Source organism: Aspergillus nomiae (assembly GCF_001204775.2).
Source record: "Aspergillus nomiae NRRL 13137 chromosome Unknown contig00011, whole genome shotgun sequence".
Taxonomy (NCBI): Eukaryota; Fungi; Ascomycota; class Eurotiomycetes; order Eurotiales; family Aspergillaceae; genus Aspergillus; species Aspergillus nomiae.
Window position 1 is genome coordinate 169,300 of NW_015378066.1, and position 15,158 is coordinate 184,457.

General features: G+C 50.1%; 7 protein-coding genes across 7 annotated transcripts; 3 read left to right on the forward strand and 4 right to left on the reverse strand.

Annotated features, from left to right (window-relative positions):
* Window positions 1-1,071: 1,071 nt before the first annotated feature.
* Window positions 1,072-2,052, reverse strand: ANOM_001335 (zinc finger protein; the record flags this gene model as incomplete). Its single annotated transcript, XM_015546592.1, has 1 exon — window positions 1,072-2,052. The coding sequence occupies one exon, from the start codon at window positions 2,050-2,052 to the stop codon at window positions 1,072-1,074; it is 981 nt and encodes a 326-aa protein (XP_015411581.1).
* A 769-nt stretch (window positions 2,053-2,821) lies between these two features.
* Window positions 2,822-4,526, forward strand: ANOM_001336 (HET domain-containing protein; the record flags this gene model as incomplete). Its single annotated transcript, XM_015546593.1, has 2 exons — window positions 2,822-4,381; window positions 4,434-4,526. The coding sequence occupies 2 exons, from the start codon at window positions 2,822-2,824 to the stop codon at window positions 4,524-4,526; spliced, it is 1,653 nt and encodes a 550-aa protein (XP_015411578.1).
* Window positions 4,527-4,694: 168 nt separating this feature from the next.
* Window positions 4,695-5,057, reverse strand: ANOM_001337 (uncharacterized protein; the record flags this gene model as incomplete). Its single annotated transcript, XM_015546594.1, has 1 exon — window positions 4,695-5,057. The coding sequence occupies one exon, from the start codon at window positions 5,055-5,057 to the stop codon at window positions 4,695-4,697; it is 363 nt and encodes a 120-aa protein (XP_015411579.1).
* A 1,544-nt stretch (window positions 5,058-6,601) lies between these two features.
* On the forward strand, window positions 6,602-9,332 carry ANOM_001338 (uncharacterized protein; the record flags this gene model as incomplete). Its single annotated transcript, XM_015546595.1, has 2 exons — window positions 6,602-7,057; window positions 7,107-9,332. Exons 1-2 carry the CDS (start codon window positions 6,626-6,628, stop codon window positions 9,330-9,332), a joined length of 2,658 nt encoding a protein of 885 aa, XP_015411582.1. The 5' UTR covers window positions 6,602-6,625.
* A 1,267-nt stretch (window positions 9,333-10,599) lies between these two features.
* ANOM_001339 (acetyltransferase, GNAT family) lies at window positions 10,600-11,368 on the forward strand (the record flags this gene model as incomplete). The annotated part of the gene is made up of 2 exons (XM_015546596.1): window positions 10,600-11,032; window positions 11,088-11,368. The coding sequence occupies 2 exons, from the start codon at window positions 10,600-10,602 to the stop codon at window positions 11,366-11,368; spliced, it is 714 nt and encodes a 237-aa protein (XP_015411583.1).
* A 43-nt stretch (window positions 11,369-11,411) lies between these two features.
* Window positions 11,412-13,336, reverse strand: ANOM_001340 (acetolactate synthase; the record flags this gene model as incomplete). The annotated part of the gene is made up of 3 exons (XM_015546597.1): window positions 11,412-13,037; window positions 13,097-13,219; window positions 13,271-13,336. 3 exons carry the CDS (start codon window positions 13,334-13,336, stop codon window positions 11,412-11,414), a joined length of 1,815 nt encoding a protein of 604 aa, XP_015411551.1.
* A 514-nt stretch (window positions 13,337-13,850) lies between these two features.
* Window positions 13,851-14,766, reverse strand: ANOM_001341 (uncharacterized protein; the record flags this gene model as incomplete). Its single annotated transcript, XM_015546598.1, has 2 exons — window positions 13,851-14,618; window positions 14,677-14,766. 2 exons carry the CDS (start codon window positions 14,764-14,766, stop codon window positions 13,851-13,853), a joined length of 858 nt encoding a protein of 285 aa, XP_015411550.1.
* Window positions 14,767-15,158: the final 392 nt, after the last annotated feature.

The window sequence follows — 15,158 nt, forward strand, 5'->3', positions numbered from 1 at the left end:
GACTCTCCTTTAACTCCCGATGTATCTCCCCCGCCGCCCCACAAAGTGTTGAAAACAACGGGTCTTCCATGCGCGTTCCTGCCAGTGAACCAAGTATAGAGGGACATGTTGAAGGATATAGTTAATGAGATTAGTGCATATCATATCTGTTACACAGCACGGTGCAGGTGAAAGTGGAATTGGGCACGGAGACGAGAGATATGTGGATGACCCCGAGTCATATGCGTATTACAGCTTTTCTTCGAAGGACGTGCTTACTCCAAGTCATTTACGTTTATATGCCTAATGACGTGAAAAGACTACACATTATGTCATCGTCGATTGAAACTTGCATGCATAGGAATATAATATTCAAGACCATTGAACGCGTTATATTGGAGGTTGATCGTTCTTGCCTGCTAGCCACCATAGAGAACACCACCATTTGTCTTCCCATCTTCCATCTCAGTATCCCCTTCAATGATATAATAACATTCAGTTCGCAGTCTTCAAGTAACTGGACCAACGATAGGTAGGAATAAAACGCTAGTTAAGGCACTCTCTGTCAACAATAGAACAGGTGCAGTCTATGAGGCAAGAAGACATACTATTCAGTCACGCCAGGAGCATCCTCGCTCGTCGCGAACGCATTCATGAAAGGCATTATACGAGCTAAACATTTTTGCGCAGACGAAAACAACATATCCGCAGTTGGGTAGATCGTCATCCGGACTGGTATAAGCAAAGGCCGCCAAGGATAGTATGGCAATCAGATATGATGCTGTGATATTCTTCATCTTGGAATGAGCTGATACGACAACAGAGGTCTCTTTTGAGTGAAACACTAGTCGTCGGTTTCTGAAGTTTTGTTAACAGGTATAATGTGATGGTCTAGTCAAGCTTTGGTCCGTTCATTATTACTTCATTGGTTTTCCAGCCGTGGACAAACTGGGACATAATAGTGACGTGCATATGGCTATTTCACGGATGGAAAGGCCGTCGATACTGTTCAAGGTGAGGATAAGGAGTAATATCTTGCTTAGCAGTAACACATCCCCCACCTGTATTCACTGCAAATCGCAGTGTCCAGTCCTACTTGGTCTCCAACAATTCTATGAACTTTCTGCAAAGGCCAATCCGAGTCTCTGCCTCATCCTCATGAAAACTTTGTATCAAATCCACAGAGGTCTGCAAGTACTGCTGGCGAAAAGCAGCCCACTGGTCTGTGTGCGGCCGCGGGTAGAAGGGATCATTTTTGCAAAATGCATTGACAACTTGCTTGACGCCTTCTAAATCCATAGAAATAGAGCAACAAAGATCAAAATCCAGCATCCACATGGTGTGCTGTCCCAACACATTCCTCATGACAATGGTGCTGCCATCGTCCCGTTTTGGTGGTGGAGCGAGGACAAATTCGACGTCGTTCCCATCGATCTCGCCCAGCCAGTGCAGCGTAGCTAATGCTTCCCCCATCATGGCAGCATAGCATTCAACGTGGTTTGAAGGAATCCCCAGTTCCACCATCTGGTCCAAATGGAGCGGATAGTTCTGCAGCGAAAAACCACTGAATCTCGACCTCACGTTCATTGCCGTTTTGTAGGTTCGATTGCGGCCAATATATGGTCTGATTAGGCAGGCCCGGTTGCTTTCGCTACACATTATTTGGTTTCTGATTTCTGGAGGGCAGTATCTCTCCACAAGAAGTGCCCTTACATCGTCTGGAAATGGTGGGATGCGTTCGGAGGAGATGGCATTGCAGGGTGAGTATCCCAGTGGGAAATTGGTGGTATTCTCTTCCCACCAGGTGTCTTGCAGTGTCAGGTAGGTGTGACATTGTGGAATGCAAACTTGAGGCCGTATGGGCTGATCCTGAATGCTGCTCTTAATCGATGACAATTTTTGAAAAGCCTCAAGTGTTCGATTGTGCATCGCAAAGTCATTTGCTAGTGATCGGTATGGTCCTCCATCCTCTCGTTTGATTGCAGGGCCTTCGAGCCTTCTAGCCCAGACAGTGCCACAGAATCCTGACCCGATCCGACGGTAGCTTTTGTACGAGTGTTGCTCAGTCGCCATAAGAGTTTCTATGATTGTAGTGAAATGGTGGAGGATAGAACGAGTCTGACGGGGTTTCAGAGGAAGACTCTGACTCGTTGATGATTAGATCTATGCATCATTCTGTGTCATCTCTTAAGAGTTTTATGGGACTGCTTAGTAAGTTGTCAACTCTCTTTCGAATCTCGACTCTTCTTCTTTTGTGAGGCAGGCAAATGTCACTTCCAAAACATGGATTGTCCTGCTTTCACTTAATTATTTAAGGTGTTGATGGAGACTGTTCCGAGCCTCATACAAGGTATGGTCAGGTTCAAGCAGGTTATGCATTGTCATGCGTCCCAACTGGCATCATTATTCCTGGCCATGGCCTGAATACTAGCATTCACGGGATACAGTGTGTGAGCTTCAGACTTTCTCATAATACGTGGCTAGCCTTTCATCGAATAGGAAAATGCCTATCCGCATGCCGTGCCAGTATAGGCAAGCAACGGAATGAGAAGATCGTTGCCTAATAAGTTATAGCTTGAGCTTGATGGCATCACCCTTTTGGGATATTATAAGCCTCTTGATCGACCAAAGGAAAGTTACTAGTAAATAAATGTATGTGAGAATAAGCGGCCAGCCACCGTGGGATCCACAGCCCCGCGTGCATAGCCCCGCTGGACAACTGGCCTATTTATCTTAGCCACACCCTGTTCACACGGAAACTTTACGCCCACTCTTGACACACAAACCCTCTGTACTCTTCTATACACATATTCGGTTTCACATTCAACTAGAGCAGACCCCTATGACTTCTGATACTTCAGCGTTTGCCCACACGGTGCTTCCAACAGACGCACACCATATTCGGCTTCTGAAGTTCGAAGACACGGCATCAACGGAGTCTATCAGACTTAGCTTAGGAGTGTACAAATGCTCAGGCGAACCGGTATACAATGCTCTCTCCTATGAGTGGGGGGATGGCAGGGCAGATCGAACAATATTCATCAACAATCGTCCATTCCTCATCCGCGACAACTTACATCGCTTTCTGAGGATTCTGGCTGGCAGTGAGCAGCGCAGTACCCCGTTCTTCGCGGACGCGATCTGCATAAATCAAGAAGACATTCCTGAGCGCAATTTCCAAGTGCAGCACATGGGCGATTTATATCGTCAGGCCCAGCAGGTTCTAGTCTGGCTGGGACCTGGAGCCGCTGGGTCTGATCTCATTTTCGACATATGTGCAGAGGCAAAGCAAGAAGAAATAGACCTGCAGGGCTCCAGCGGAAAGGCGCTTGATATGCTGTACCAGCGTTCTTACTGGACAAGGCTTTGGATTATCCAAGAGCTATTCCTTGCACGGGATGCGGTCATCTTCTGTGGTTCCAAATCTGCGCCTTGGTCGTCGTTCAGAAGGCTAACAACTGCCGCCAAAGGAGAATTTGTTCTCGGGGGGTTCACTGGAATGGATATACAACTTGGCAGTTCGTCCATGGGGTTGCATACAAGGAAATTGCTCAGCTATTTAAACAGGAAAGATAGAGAGGACAGCATCTTTAACGAGACGATAGACAAAATCGTGGTCAAGTTTGGGAAAGCTCAATGTCGAGATGTCCGCGATCGTGTGTATGGCCTGCTTGGGCTCGCCAGAATGCCAGAGGACAGTCGGGGCCTTAGGATTATGGCCGATTATTCCGCGACGACAGTCAATCTGTTCGTCCGGCTGCTCAGTAACATGCCATACATCCTTCCATTGAATGATACTGCACTAAATATTTTTAATATCCTACAACTGCACCATGTCCATGACTGTGCATGGGACGTCGGCATTCCGGACACAATCTGTGATCTCGGTTTCGAAGTCGGGCTCACACATCTTGGACACATTCGACATGCGAACTCTCAATCATCGGTATGCGACTGGTGTAAATCCCAGAGCAAGATGCAGAAACAGAAACACCCCACCTTTGAACTGGGTGAGCACCTTCAACAAGAGTTACGTGGAAAGGCCATTTCAGAGTTTGTGGTAGACGCGATACAGTGTAGTCTGGCTGCCCATAACTGCGGTCCCCTGTTGTCCTTGGGGCCTTATGACAGCTGCCTGACGGCCACGAAGCTCAATGAGGGAGACGAACTGTTTCTGATGGAAGGAACCAATATCGTGCTGATTGAACACAAACGAAACGCAGAAGACGAGTCTGATCAACCTGTCATGGGATTCACGCGAGGGGTACTCGCAGACACAAAAGATGAAGAAAGCATCCTACAAGCAGCAAAACTGCTGGAAAGTTGCTTGCCATCTTTGCCTGCTCCAAGAGAGGTCCGCTTAGAGAAGGCACGCTGGGAAATCCCGAGGTACCCATTCGATGTAATTTATGAGGAGCTCACCTTGCGGCAGATTATGCTCATTCTGACGCAAGCTGCGCAACATAGCAACTATTATGATCAGCCGCTATACGGGTCTAAAAGGTGGAAGATGTTTAATCGATGGAGGATCACAGGTACACTGGTAGGGGTTATGGCGGCATTGAAAGGCTTAAAGACGAGTATTTCATCCAATGCCTTAGGGCCATTGTGTAGCTGGTCACGAGACGCCTTGCGACTTCAACATGTATATAAGGAAAAAATATACAGTAGCCGACATGGTACTGACCAACCCGATAAATGAAAATAAAAAAAGATCAAGAATAATAGTCTCCAACAACAAGACTATACCCCACCATCTGAGGATACATCACTAGAATGGCACTTCTCGCCTCCTCCACCTGCGCACCACTCACTGCCAAACCCTCATCCCAGAAAAGACCTATCTGATGATGCACCCAGAATCTACACCCCTGTCCCGCATTGTTGAACTCGTAGAGATGCCGTTTCTCTCTCACAAGCAGATGGACAAAATCTATGACCTTCAGACCTTCCCGGACATCAAGTCGTACTGTTTTAGTTGCCGTGCGTAAGCGGAGGTCATCCACGCGGCTGACGATGAGAATTCCCTTAGAGCCGCCGGGACTCACTGTAACGGGGATGGTGTAGGAGGGCGCCATGTCTAAGCGGACGTAGCCTGTTTCGCAGGTGAGGTAGATGCTCCAGTGGTTGCCCCCTGGGGGAGGGGCTCGTGGGCGACGGCGAGGAGGGATGAGATGGACAAATTGGCGATTGACTGCTTGTCTTGGGCTGGAATGTATTGGATGGGGTTGAAGGAAAGCTGCTGGGTATTCATTTTGTGGGCTTTGATGTTATCGAGAATAACTCGATCGTTCTGGCCCTGATACTTGCGAGGTTTTTCTTTGTCAAGAAGGAAGGTACACGTTGATCGGGGCTCTCCACATGCAGAGGGCTAGAGGCTGGTCGGAAAACTAGGTGCCACAAGCTCTGTCACTCTCATTCAGACACTAGAGCCTCGAGTACTACCTATTATTCTCGGGAACTGGCTGGTGGAAAGGGATCTAGGCAACTCTGCGATCGGCAGAGCAAGGAAGCCAGGTACACACTCAGGACGGGCAGTTGTACAGCATGGCTGCCTGAAACAATGCAACCGCTGTCATAATTATGCACAGGGATCGCCTTGATAAGACCTACAGCGAGAGTTAGAACTAACCCACTTGTGCTTGGCAAAGTCTAAGACGGTCAAAATAGCTTGAGCCTACGCTTCTTGTTTGTTCCTTCATTATTTAGGGTCTACACTAGGTTGCTAGAACTCTGGTCCCACTAGTGGGACTAGGGAGATCTACTTGAACGTGGAGCCCTGAGGTATACACCGTATAGATATTATTCTTCTGAGATAATAGTTGCATTTCTACATCTATCCTTAATTTAGCAAGATTCATAAGGTTTGTACACTGTAGTATTGTTTCTATTCCTCTTCGAGGTGGTTTCTTCTCTCAAGCCGTACCTCAAGAGGCTCAACTCTAAGATCTGATAATAGATGGCTTTCCATACAAGAGACCCACAGCCAGCTGGCTGGGGGGCATAATTGTAACAATACAGCTCAGAATGTGTTACAGATAGATTATAAGCAGCAACACTAAGTTTTACTAATCTGCAAGGCTAGTAGGAGCCGATTCTGCGGATCAGCCAACCGAAGGCTAAAGCCGCGCGATCTTGTATTAGTTCACCAATGAATGCAAAATCAACCTGCCAACTGCACAATATTGAATGTATGGCTCAGTTAAGTAACCTCTAACAGCTCCTCGATGACTGTGCGGGGCAGAATTCGGTACTCTAGCTGCGGACAGTGTATGAGGCTGGGAAGATCACAGGCGTAGAAACCACCCAACGAGGCGAACAACAGCGCATTAACAAGTGGTGAGCGACTTCTGCAATGCGGTCTGGCAATCACAATCACTGAACAGTGAGAATATGCGGGCCCGAAAGAGCTAGAGATTTGATACTGCCAGACGGCATAAGAATGTGGAAGGCGAGGGGGGAGCTGCTGCCTGTTAGGCATGTAATGCCCCTTAGACGTGGACACCGCTTTTCTGAACTAAACATAGCTTAAATATAGGTAGTACTCTTCCTGACTATAGGAAACAGTGTACCCACTGCATCCTGATTACCAGTTTTATTGCGCACCCTTTTATCTTTAGTTGGTCTACTTTCCTGGCTCGCGGCGATGACGAAAGACTCCGGGCAGGGAAGGCAGACAAGCTGCCACTGGAAATCCAGCGAGATCGAGTTTCGCGGTCTCTGCAGGGCGTTGTCTCCTCTGCTACTGGAATCGATTCCGGAATATCGCGATTATGCTATCGAGTTTCACAACCTCTGCAAGGCACTATCCCCTCTACTACTAGAACTATCAGCACCGGACGATCCTGTCGAAAGGGTAAAGGACAATTCCCCATCCCGGCTGGAATGGATCCGACTAAAGCGTACCGAAGGCGCCCAGAGTAAATATCTGGACAAACTTATGCAGATGGTGGGACTGGAAGATGCCAAGGCATTTTTTCTTCGGATGCGGGCTATAGTGCAGATAGCGAAGAGGCAGAAAAAGGAGCTGCCGAGCGACGACCTGGCTATAGCCATCGTGGGTAACAGCGGAATAGGTGTGCAGCCCATATTCTCGCAATAGATATGATTCTTACTTGAGCAGGAAGATCAATATTGGAACGCTTGTACCACGGGTTTCTGTCAGAACTGCGCGCGCTGGTTACGCCTCTTGCTATACCAGGGACCAGACCCACGATCTCAAGATCGCACTCAATCTACCGGACTACTCTGATGATGAGCTGCAGCGGATCATGGTAGGGATAATCGCCGGCACGCAGTGGAAGGTTGAGGGAGGACCAAATGGGAAATACATGTGGATGATGGTACGTCTTGTGGGCAGTGCGCGCGGGTCAGGATTTCGCAATATCTATGCCTTGAAGGAAGCATGGAATAGAGCACTGGATCGCCAGACAGAGCGCATCCACCAGGAACAGAGCGAGGGGAAACACCCGGACTGTCTGTTGCTCACCAGAGAGGATCTCATCGGCCCCGATCCGGCCAAGGCCCATCGCGAAAGCCCAGCATGGACCAAGCTCCAGGCTATGATCGGGATGGAGGCCGTCAAGTCGTCCGTACAGCTCCTGTTTGATCGTGCGACCTGGAACTACCACCGCCTGCAGCAAGGTTATGTGCCGCTGCAGTCCAGCCTGAACCGCGTGTTCCTGGGGCCGCCGGGCACAGGAAAGACCACGGTTGCCACGCTCTATGGGCAAATCCTGGCCGATCTCGGGCTGATATCAAGCGCAGAGGTTGTTGTCAAGAACCCGTCAGATTTTATTGCTGGCTATATCGGACATTCCGAGCACAGAACTAAGAAAATCCTGAAGGAGACGAAGGGTAAGGTATTAATAATCGATGATGCATACATGTTATACTCCGGGGCGAGGGCTGGCGCACATATTCAGCCGGACGAATTCCGAGTTGCAGTGATCGACACATTGGTCGCCGAGCTTGATAACACCCCTGGGAACGACCGGTGTGTGATTCTTCTGGGATACGAGGAAGAGATGCAGGAAATGTTCCGGAAGAGCAATCCCGGGCTAGCTCGACGGTTTGCCCTGGCCGATGCGTTTCATTTCACAAACTACACCGTGGAGCAACTCGGCCAGATTCTAGACCTGAAGTTGAACAACCAAGGCTTACAGGTGACGGACGAGGCCCGGAAAGTTGCGATGCAGATGCTAGAAAAAGCGTCCGAGCGACCGAACTTTGGGAATGGCGGAGACGTTGAGAATCTCCTCAGCCACGCCACGGAGGCGTACGGGAAGCGTGCAATCACGCCAATGCTAGAGAGCCCGATAGATGTTGTGCTCGAGCCAGAGGACTTTGACCTGCATCACCGTCGGCATCTGCAGGCCGCAGCCGAGTGTGAATCCCGTTTTCAGGACCTGGTCGGGGTGGAGGAGATCATCGTCCAGATGCAAGAATACCAGAAGGCGGTCGCTAGCATGCGGCGGAGAGACGTCAATCCCCGTCCGTATATCCCGTTTACCTTTGTCTTTCGGGGCCCCCCGGGCACAGGCAAAACATCCACGGCGCGCAAGGTGGGCCAGATCTTTTATGATATGGGCTTTCTGTCGGCAGCGGAGGTGATCGAGTGCTCGGTTAGCGACCTGATCGCATCGTACCAGGGACAGACAGGAAAGCAGGTGGTTGACCTCTTGGAACAGGCGCTGGGTAAGGTGCTGTTCATCGACGAGGCATATCGGCTAGCGGCGGGTGAACACGAGAAGCAGGCGGTTGATGAGCTGGTGGATGGGCTTACCAAGACGCGGTATGCCCAGAAACTTATCGTGGTGCTCGCAGGGTACAACCGCGAGATGGTGGAGCTGATGCAGGTGAACCGGGGGCTACGCAGCCGGTTTCCCACCGACGTTGTCTTCCAACCTCTGTCAGCGGGTGATTGTTGGCGACTACTGCAGAGGGAACTGGCGTCCGTGGATATCCAGATTATAGAAGAAAGTGGCGGCGTTGCCAAAGTAACGGGTGCCTTCTCCAGACTAAGAAAGATGGAGTGCTGGGCCAACGCGCGCGATGTCAAGCGACTGGCCGGAGTCTTGGTTCGGCAGATTTTCAGCAGGGCGGAGGATGGCAAAGATCCTCATGTCACCATTGAGGAAATATACCAGCAACTGGAGCTGGAGGAAAGCAAGAAGAGGGTTGAGGAGACCGAAGCCGTTGCAGCCGCAGTGCCACGCGAGGATGCAGAGTGGCCCAAGGTCATGAGCAAACTGGTGTCCCAGTTTCACCGGGATTATGAACAAACCGAAAAGGTATCGGCGTTGGAGGCCGCCGTCATACATGCTCAGGAAATTGACTGCCACGCCTCCTGATCATTCGAGCCGTGCAAGGCTTCAAAATAGCGTATCTGGGTATTGTAGGGAAGGGCCGTTGATTCCATAGTGTCAAATGGGCTTAATTCACTGTGTTGGATAAATCTATCTCCTTTTGTACTATCTCTCCTAATCTAATCGGACTAGCATCTAAACGATCTCAAGCCAGTATAAGGTATGCTTAGACTACTCTGGCGGTTATTCCGACTGATTATCTATCTTATTATCTCCTCTCCATAAGCAACCTGCCATCTGTGCAACCCTCCCCGGCCAGTTATTTTAGCAGTGTCTTCTACTCTACTCTCGTCCACTATGATATCAATCACGTATTATAATTTCATGCAGTTGCAAGCTATGGTTGATCTAGTGCTTGGCATGAAGAACCGACCATGGCTAAACACACCATGATGAAGATCTCCAGAACAGGAACAAGTCCATTTGTATGCAATTTCAACTACTGGACTCATAGGAAAATATGGAGAAAAAAAAGAAAGAAAGCAAAAAGAAAGACCAATCAAGTACAGACGCCATTTGGCGCTGCTGGGAATCGAACCCAGGTCGATTCGGAATTGCGGAAACTACCACAACGAAACGTGATCACCACTACACTACAGCACCTTGAATTGGTGAAAGGTTGCTTCTGTTACTGGTATATAAAGCACTTTTCAAGAACTTCTACTCATCTTTTCACCTTACCATACTCCGGAGTAGTCTGCAAAGAGACGTTGAAAAATCCCGGGCTTTAGGACATTTTATGTGTATCCGTAGTTAATTTAGCTATCGTCACCCTGTCAAACAGGAAGAATATCGTATCTACTCGAGGAAATAAGGGTTACGCTAGCTGCTTTACTTTGCTGTTCGCTTTGCATCGTAAATATATATGTCGTGGCGAGCCCTAGACAAGTTAATCTCCAAGTCTCAAACCAACACCGTCGACCAGCAATCGCTCAATTCGACCTCTGTAAATGCTCAACGGTATGCCTTTAAGTTTAATTCCACCGAAATATCAGAATTATCCAAGATAAGGCTGTCAATCGACGAGTCGGCCGTGAGTTATCTCAACCACGACACCATTGGCCCGCATCACCGACGTGCAGATACGAGGGATACCTACTATTACTAGTATTTAATGGACCATACCAACCAAGGTAAGACTATTTAGAAGAAATAGAAAGTACATATCTCTATTCCTCCGTACAGCAATATCACACTCCATACCTCGTAAGACAGACACATATCCCAGTGATAAAAGAGATCGAGGAGCACGATGCCACTACACGTTGAATCCATTACCCAAGCCGACATCCCACGCATGGTCGACATCCAACAGATGGCCATGGGAGCCAGTGCCTTCTTCCGCAGTACAGGCGATGTGCCCAACATAGACGGGACACCGGAAGAGGTATCTGCGTCGCCTTGCAGGGCAAACAAGATATCTCGAGTCTCGGAGAACTGGGATAAAGATCCCACCTGTTATTTTTTGAAAGCTGTTGACGACGACTCGGGGGAGATGGTTGCGTTTGCCAAGTGGCATGTTTACCATGGGGACGAGGGACTGACGAAATGGCGCGCTTCTGTGAGAACGGATGAGGGTATGGAGATTCCGATTGGAGCAAACGAGGAAGGCTTTCGATTTTGTAAGGGCAAATTACTGGAAAGACGGAGAGAGTTTTTTGGAGAGGAGGGGAGAGATCATTGTTGTAAGTTCTGTGCGCTGCTGCTTCTAAAACGGCTTGATGTTGATTGCCAACGTAGTGCTGGCATTGCTGGCTACTGATCCTCGTTATGAGCGTCGTGGAGCAGCTTCTCTTTTGACACAGTGGGGTTGTGATGTTGCCGACAGACTTGGAATTGAGTGCTACCTTGAGGCCTCGAAGAAGGGACACCCGGTATACAAGAGAAAGGGGTTTGAAGAGATATCTTCTCAAGAGGACAAGAGTATTATACACTTCGACGCTAGTAGGTTTACAGGTCGGGGAGGGAGCGACGGTGACTGGGTGAACTTGATCTGCATGGTGCGAAAATATGCTCAATGAACTGAGTCAATGTATATACAGGAAACAAACCAGACCAACCCTACTACCTAATTATAACGTCCAAAACAACCGACTTTCGCTCTTCAACCACAACCCTGATCCCCTCCCTCAGCACCTCATCCAACTCCCCGACACTGCGCACCCTCTTCGTCCACAAATTCCCATTAGCAGCTGCCCTAGCCACCTCTCCATAGTCCGGCCCATCTTCCACCAGCGAGATCCCGAGGTCCTGGTTCGACAATCCCGCCGCCACACCACTAGGATGCACATCGGCTAAACACTGCCTGGTCGCATTCCACCCCCCGTTATTCAAGATCACTGTCAAGAACGGAGTATGATACCGATGCGCGGCCCAGTATACTGCCGTCGGTACGGAGAAAACAAAGCTTCCGTCGCCCACGATGTTACAGATGAAAGGTGGTGTGGTGGTTTCGTTAAGGCGCAGGTTAGGACGATCGGAGATATCGTATCGGGATGTCGCGAGCGAAACGCCGATGGCAGCGCCGCCGGACCAGCCCAGTCCGCTGCCTCCTTTGGTTAGATGAGATCCGGGACGGGTGAGTCGAAGCTGTTCGGTCATGGGGACTTGGTTAGTCACCGAGTCTGTGATGTAGATTGTGTCCTGGGGGACGGAGGCGCGGATGCGACTACACAGGTAGTCGACGGTGCAGGGTTCGCTGGGGGTGGAGAGGGGTGTTGCGGCGCGGGCGTCGATGCGGGCTTTCCCTTCTTCATGAGCAGCGAGGAGATCTCCAGCTCGCGGGGACCAGGACTTCTGGAGGGCTGGGAGGCGGGGGGAGCTGGCTATGTAGGTGTTTAGCTGAGTTAGGGCTGATGCTGTGTCGGCGTGGAAGGCTGCGGAGGCGCCGATGTCGAACATGTTCATGCGCTCTTTGCGCGGGTCGAGGTCGATGTGGTAGATTTCTGCGTCTGGGGAGGGGTGCACTCGCCGTGGGATCCAGGGTACATCGGCATCTAGGACGAGGATTAGGTCGGCGGATTGGATGGCTGGTGCGGCGCCTGTGCTACGGGTTACGCAGGCGGGGTGAGTTGCTGGGAAGCAGACCTCGCGCAGCTCGGAGTCAAAGACTCGGATCCCTTGAACCGTGTCCGCTAGGGTTATTAACTGCTGAACTGCGCGGTGGCTTCGGCCCAGATACCCTGTGATCACGAGAGGGGCTTTTGCGTCCAGCAGTGCGTTACCGATCATCTCCACGGCCTCCGGAGACAGGGACCCCAAATGACAGGATGGGATGGGCTTTGGCCGGGGCTCCACAGAGGGGATAGGGGTAGCTAGGATTTCCCGAGTTGCAGTGAGATACACCGGACCTGGGGACCCAGTCGTAGCCATCAGGACAGCGCGATGTACCACACTGCCCACATTATGCGGGGACTTGATCTCCGCGCTAAAACGACTATAGGGCGCCACGATGGCCGCCTGGTCGCGAATATCTTGGTACCACTGGACATGCTCTGAACGAGAACCCGGAGCCTCACCCAACAGCGTGGATGGGGCAACACCGGCGAAGATTACGACAGGGGCACGACCGCTAGATGCATTGTGCAGGCCCTGGCCCAGGGCAGCAGTCCCCACGTCCACGTGGGCAATCACACATGCCGGTTTGTGACTGATCCTAGTGTAGCCATCGGCAGCTGACATGGCCACGAACTGGTTGTCGGTCAGTGGGGTTCCATGTGCTGATCCTGGTGGAGGAAACAGGGACTGACCTCGTGCTGGAATAGGATCATTTTGGGATACTGGCGGGTGGGGTCATTTTGGCGGCGGATATAGGCTTCAATGATACTAGGGTGATCGGAGCCAAGTACAGTGAAGAGGTAGTCGACACCAGCCTGTCATGATTTAGATTCTGTTCACCAGAGAAGACATGGGATAGGCAGTACCTCTGCCAAAGCCTCCAGAAAGGCATCCGCCACGATAGTACTTCCTGCAGTATTCTCCTCCGCCATTTTGCAGCTATACTTGAAGTGGACTGAGCTGAGGTGAGGATATTCGTGACGATCCCTTAGCACTGTCGCTTTATGCGAGTAACTGGGAGTACTGGGACTGTCGGAGTATGTGCTGTTGCGGTAACAGGGATTAATGGACAGACGGGAAGAACGCAATCAATCTTCGGAAGTCCACCGGAGCACTACCTGACTAGGACTATCACGCCATGACCATTTAATTAATGTTTCATTCTGTGTCCTCGTACTCGGCCAAGATCCCTGTCAGTGGAATTAAGCTAATTTAGGGCGCGCACTGAGTGGGTCAAGCTCCACAGCAGCCGGCTGATACACGCAGCGAGAGAAAATAAGAAAAAAAGAAGCCTTGCGAAGCCGTAGAAGGGGAGTAATATGCCGTGGCATTATGGCCATCAAGGCATCATATGATACACAGGACCTCTACCCTAATTTCACCATGAACGTACTTCGCAAATGTACATTTCTGATTTGGATCTTTTCTAAGAACATAGAGATCATATCACGAATAAGCCCGCTCACTACGCATGACAATATCCGTCTTCATAAGAATCTGACCCTTCGCAATCGGCCCCTGACTACCCATACTCTCAGCATCAGCCTCCCCATAGAAATCCTCATCCCTCTGCCCACCCGTCCGCATCCCTGATTGAGAGCCGAGGCGACTCATCCGATAACTCGGGCGAGTCTTCCTCGAGCCATTCGACAACGAAACAAGCCAACTAGGAATGATCCTCTGAATCGGGTGCTTCAAGAATGGCAGACATGCGCATATAATACCCGTGCTAGCCTCGATAGCACTCCACATCAGCGCATCGAACGATCCCCATGTTGGATCGTGCGTCTTTGTACTCTCGGTCATAGCCCACATGCGAATAATGCTCGTTATGCAGACGAAAAGGCCCATGCAGAACACGAGCATTACCCCGATTTTACGGAAACGGTCGAGGTGTAGCTGCGCCAGAACCGGGAGAGGCATTAGACACACCCAGATGTCCATAGCCGTATTGTAGCCCGCCCAGGACCAGCGGAATTCGGCGTTTTTCACGCATGTTTTGGGGATGTCCTTGTGCCAGCTCGCGTGAACGGGGATGCATTGGAAAATGGTGGCGATGACGAATCCGAAGGTACTGGATAGGACGAGGGTGATAGTGATCCAGCAGACAAGGCGGAATTTAGGGGTTGGGAAGAGGCGGAGGTAGAAAGCGAGGAAGGATAGCTTGTTGAGGCATAGAACAAGTTTGTAGAAGATCTGAAAAAGCCAGAAGAACTACCCAGTCATGCGGTTAGTCGGGACCACTGTGTATTATCTTCTTGATGAATCACACCTTCAATGCGAGCACTCGGTTGCCCCCTGTTCGAACTACATCGGCGCGGTGGCGACCGAAGGCGTAGTGGCATGCTAAAATGGGGGCCATGTTTAGAAGTTATGATATATTATTGATTGGAGAGAAAGTATACCCAAGTCGCCCATGACTGTATTTACAATCTGTATAACCTATTGCCTTTGTTGGTATAATTGAGCAACACTGACCAACGGAAGACATACCATGGAGAAAGAGATGATCATATCATCGGCGGCGATTTTGCTTTTCATGTACACCTTCCATATTATTCGGTAGGCTACTAATATGAAAGCAATCGCCGTCAAGATTGCGGTCACCTTGACAAACCGGGGTCCTTTATTTGGGACATCGGAGGGATCCAACACCATAGCTTCCCTCGGACAACTGTCACAGTACCCTGCGCAAAGAATGGACGGAAGAACAAACACAAATCATGAGTTTAAAAGAAAGGGAAGAAACGAGTG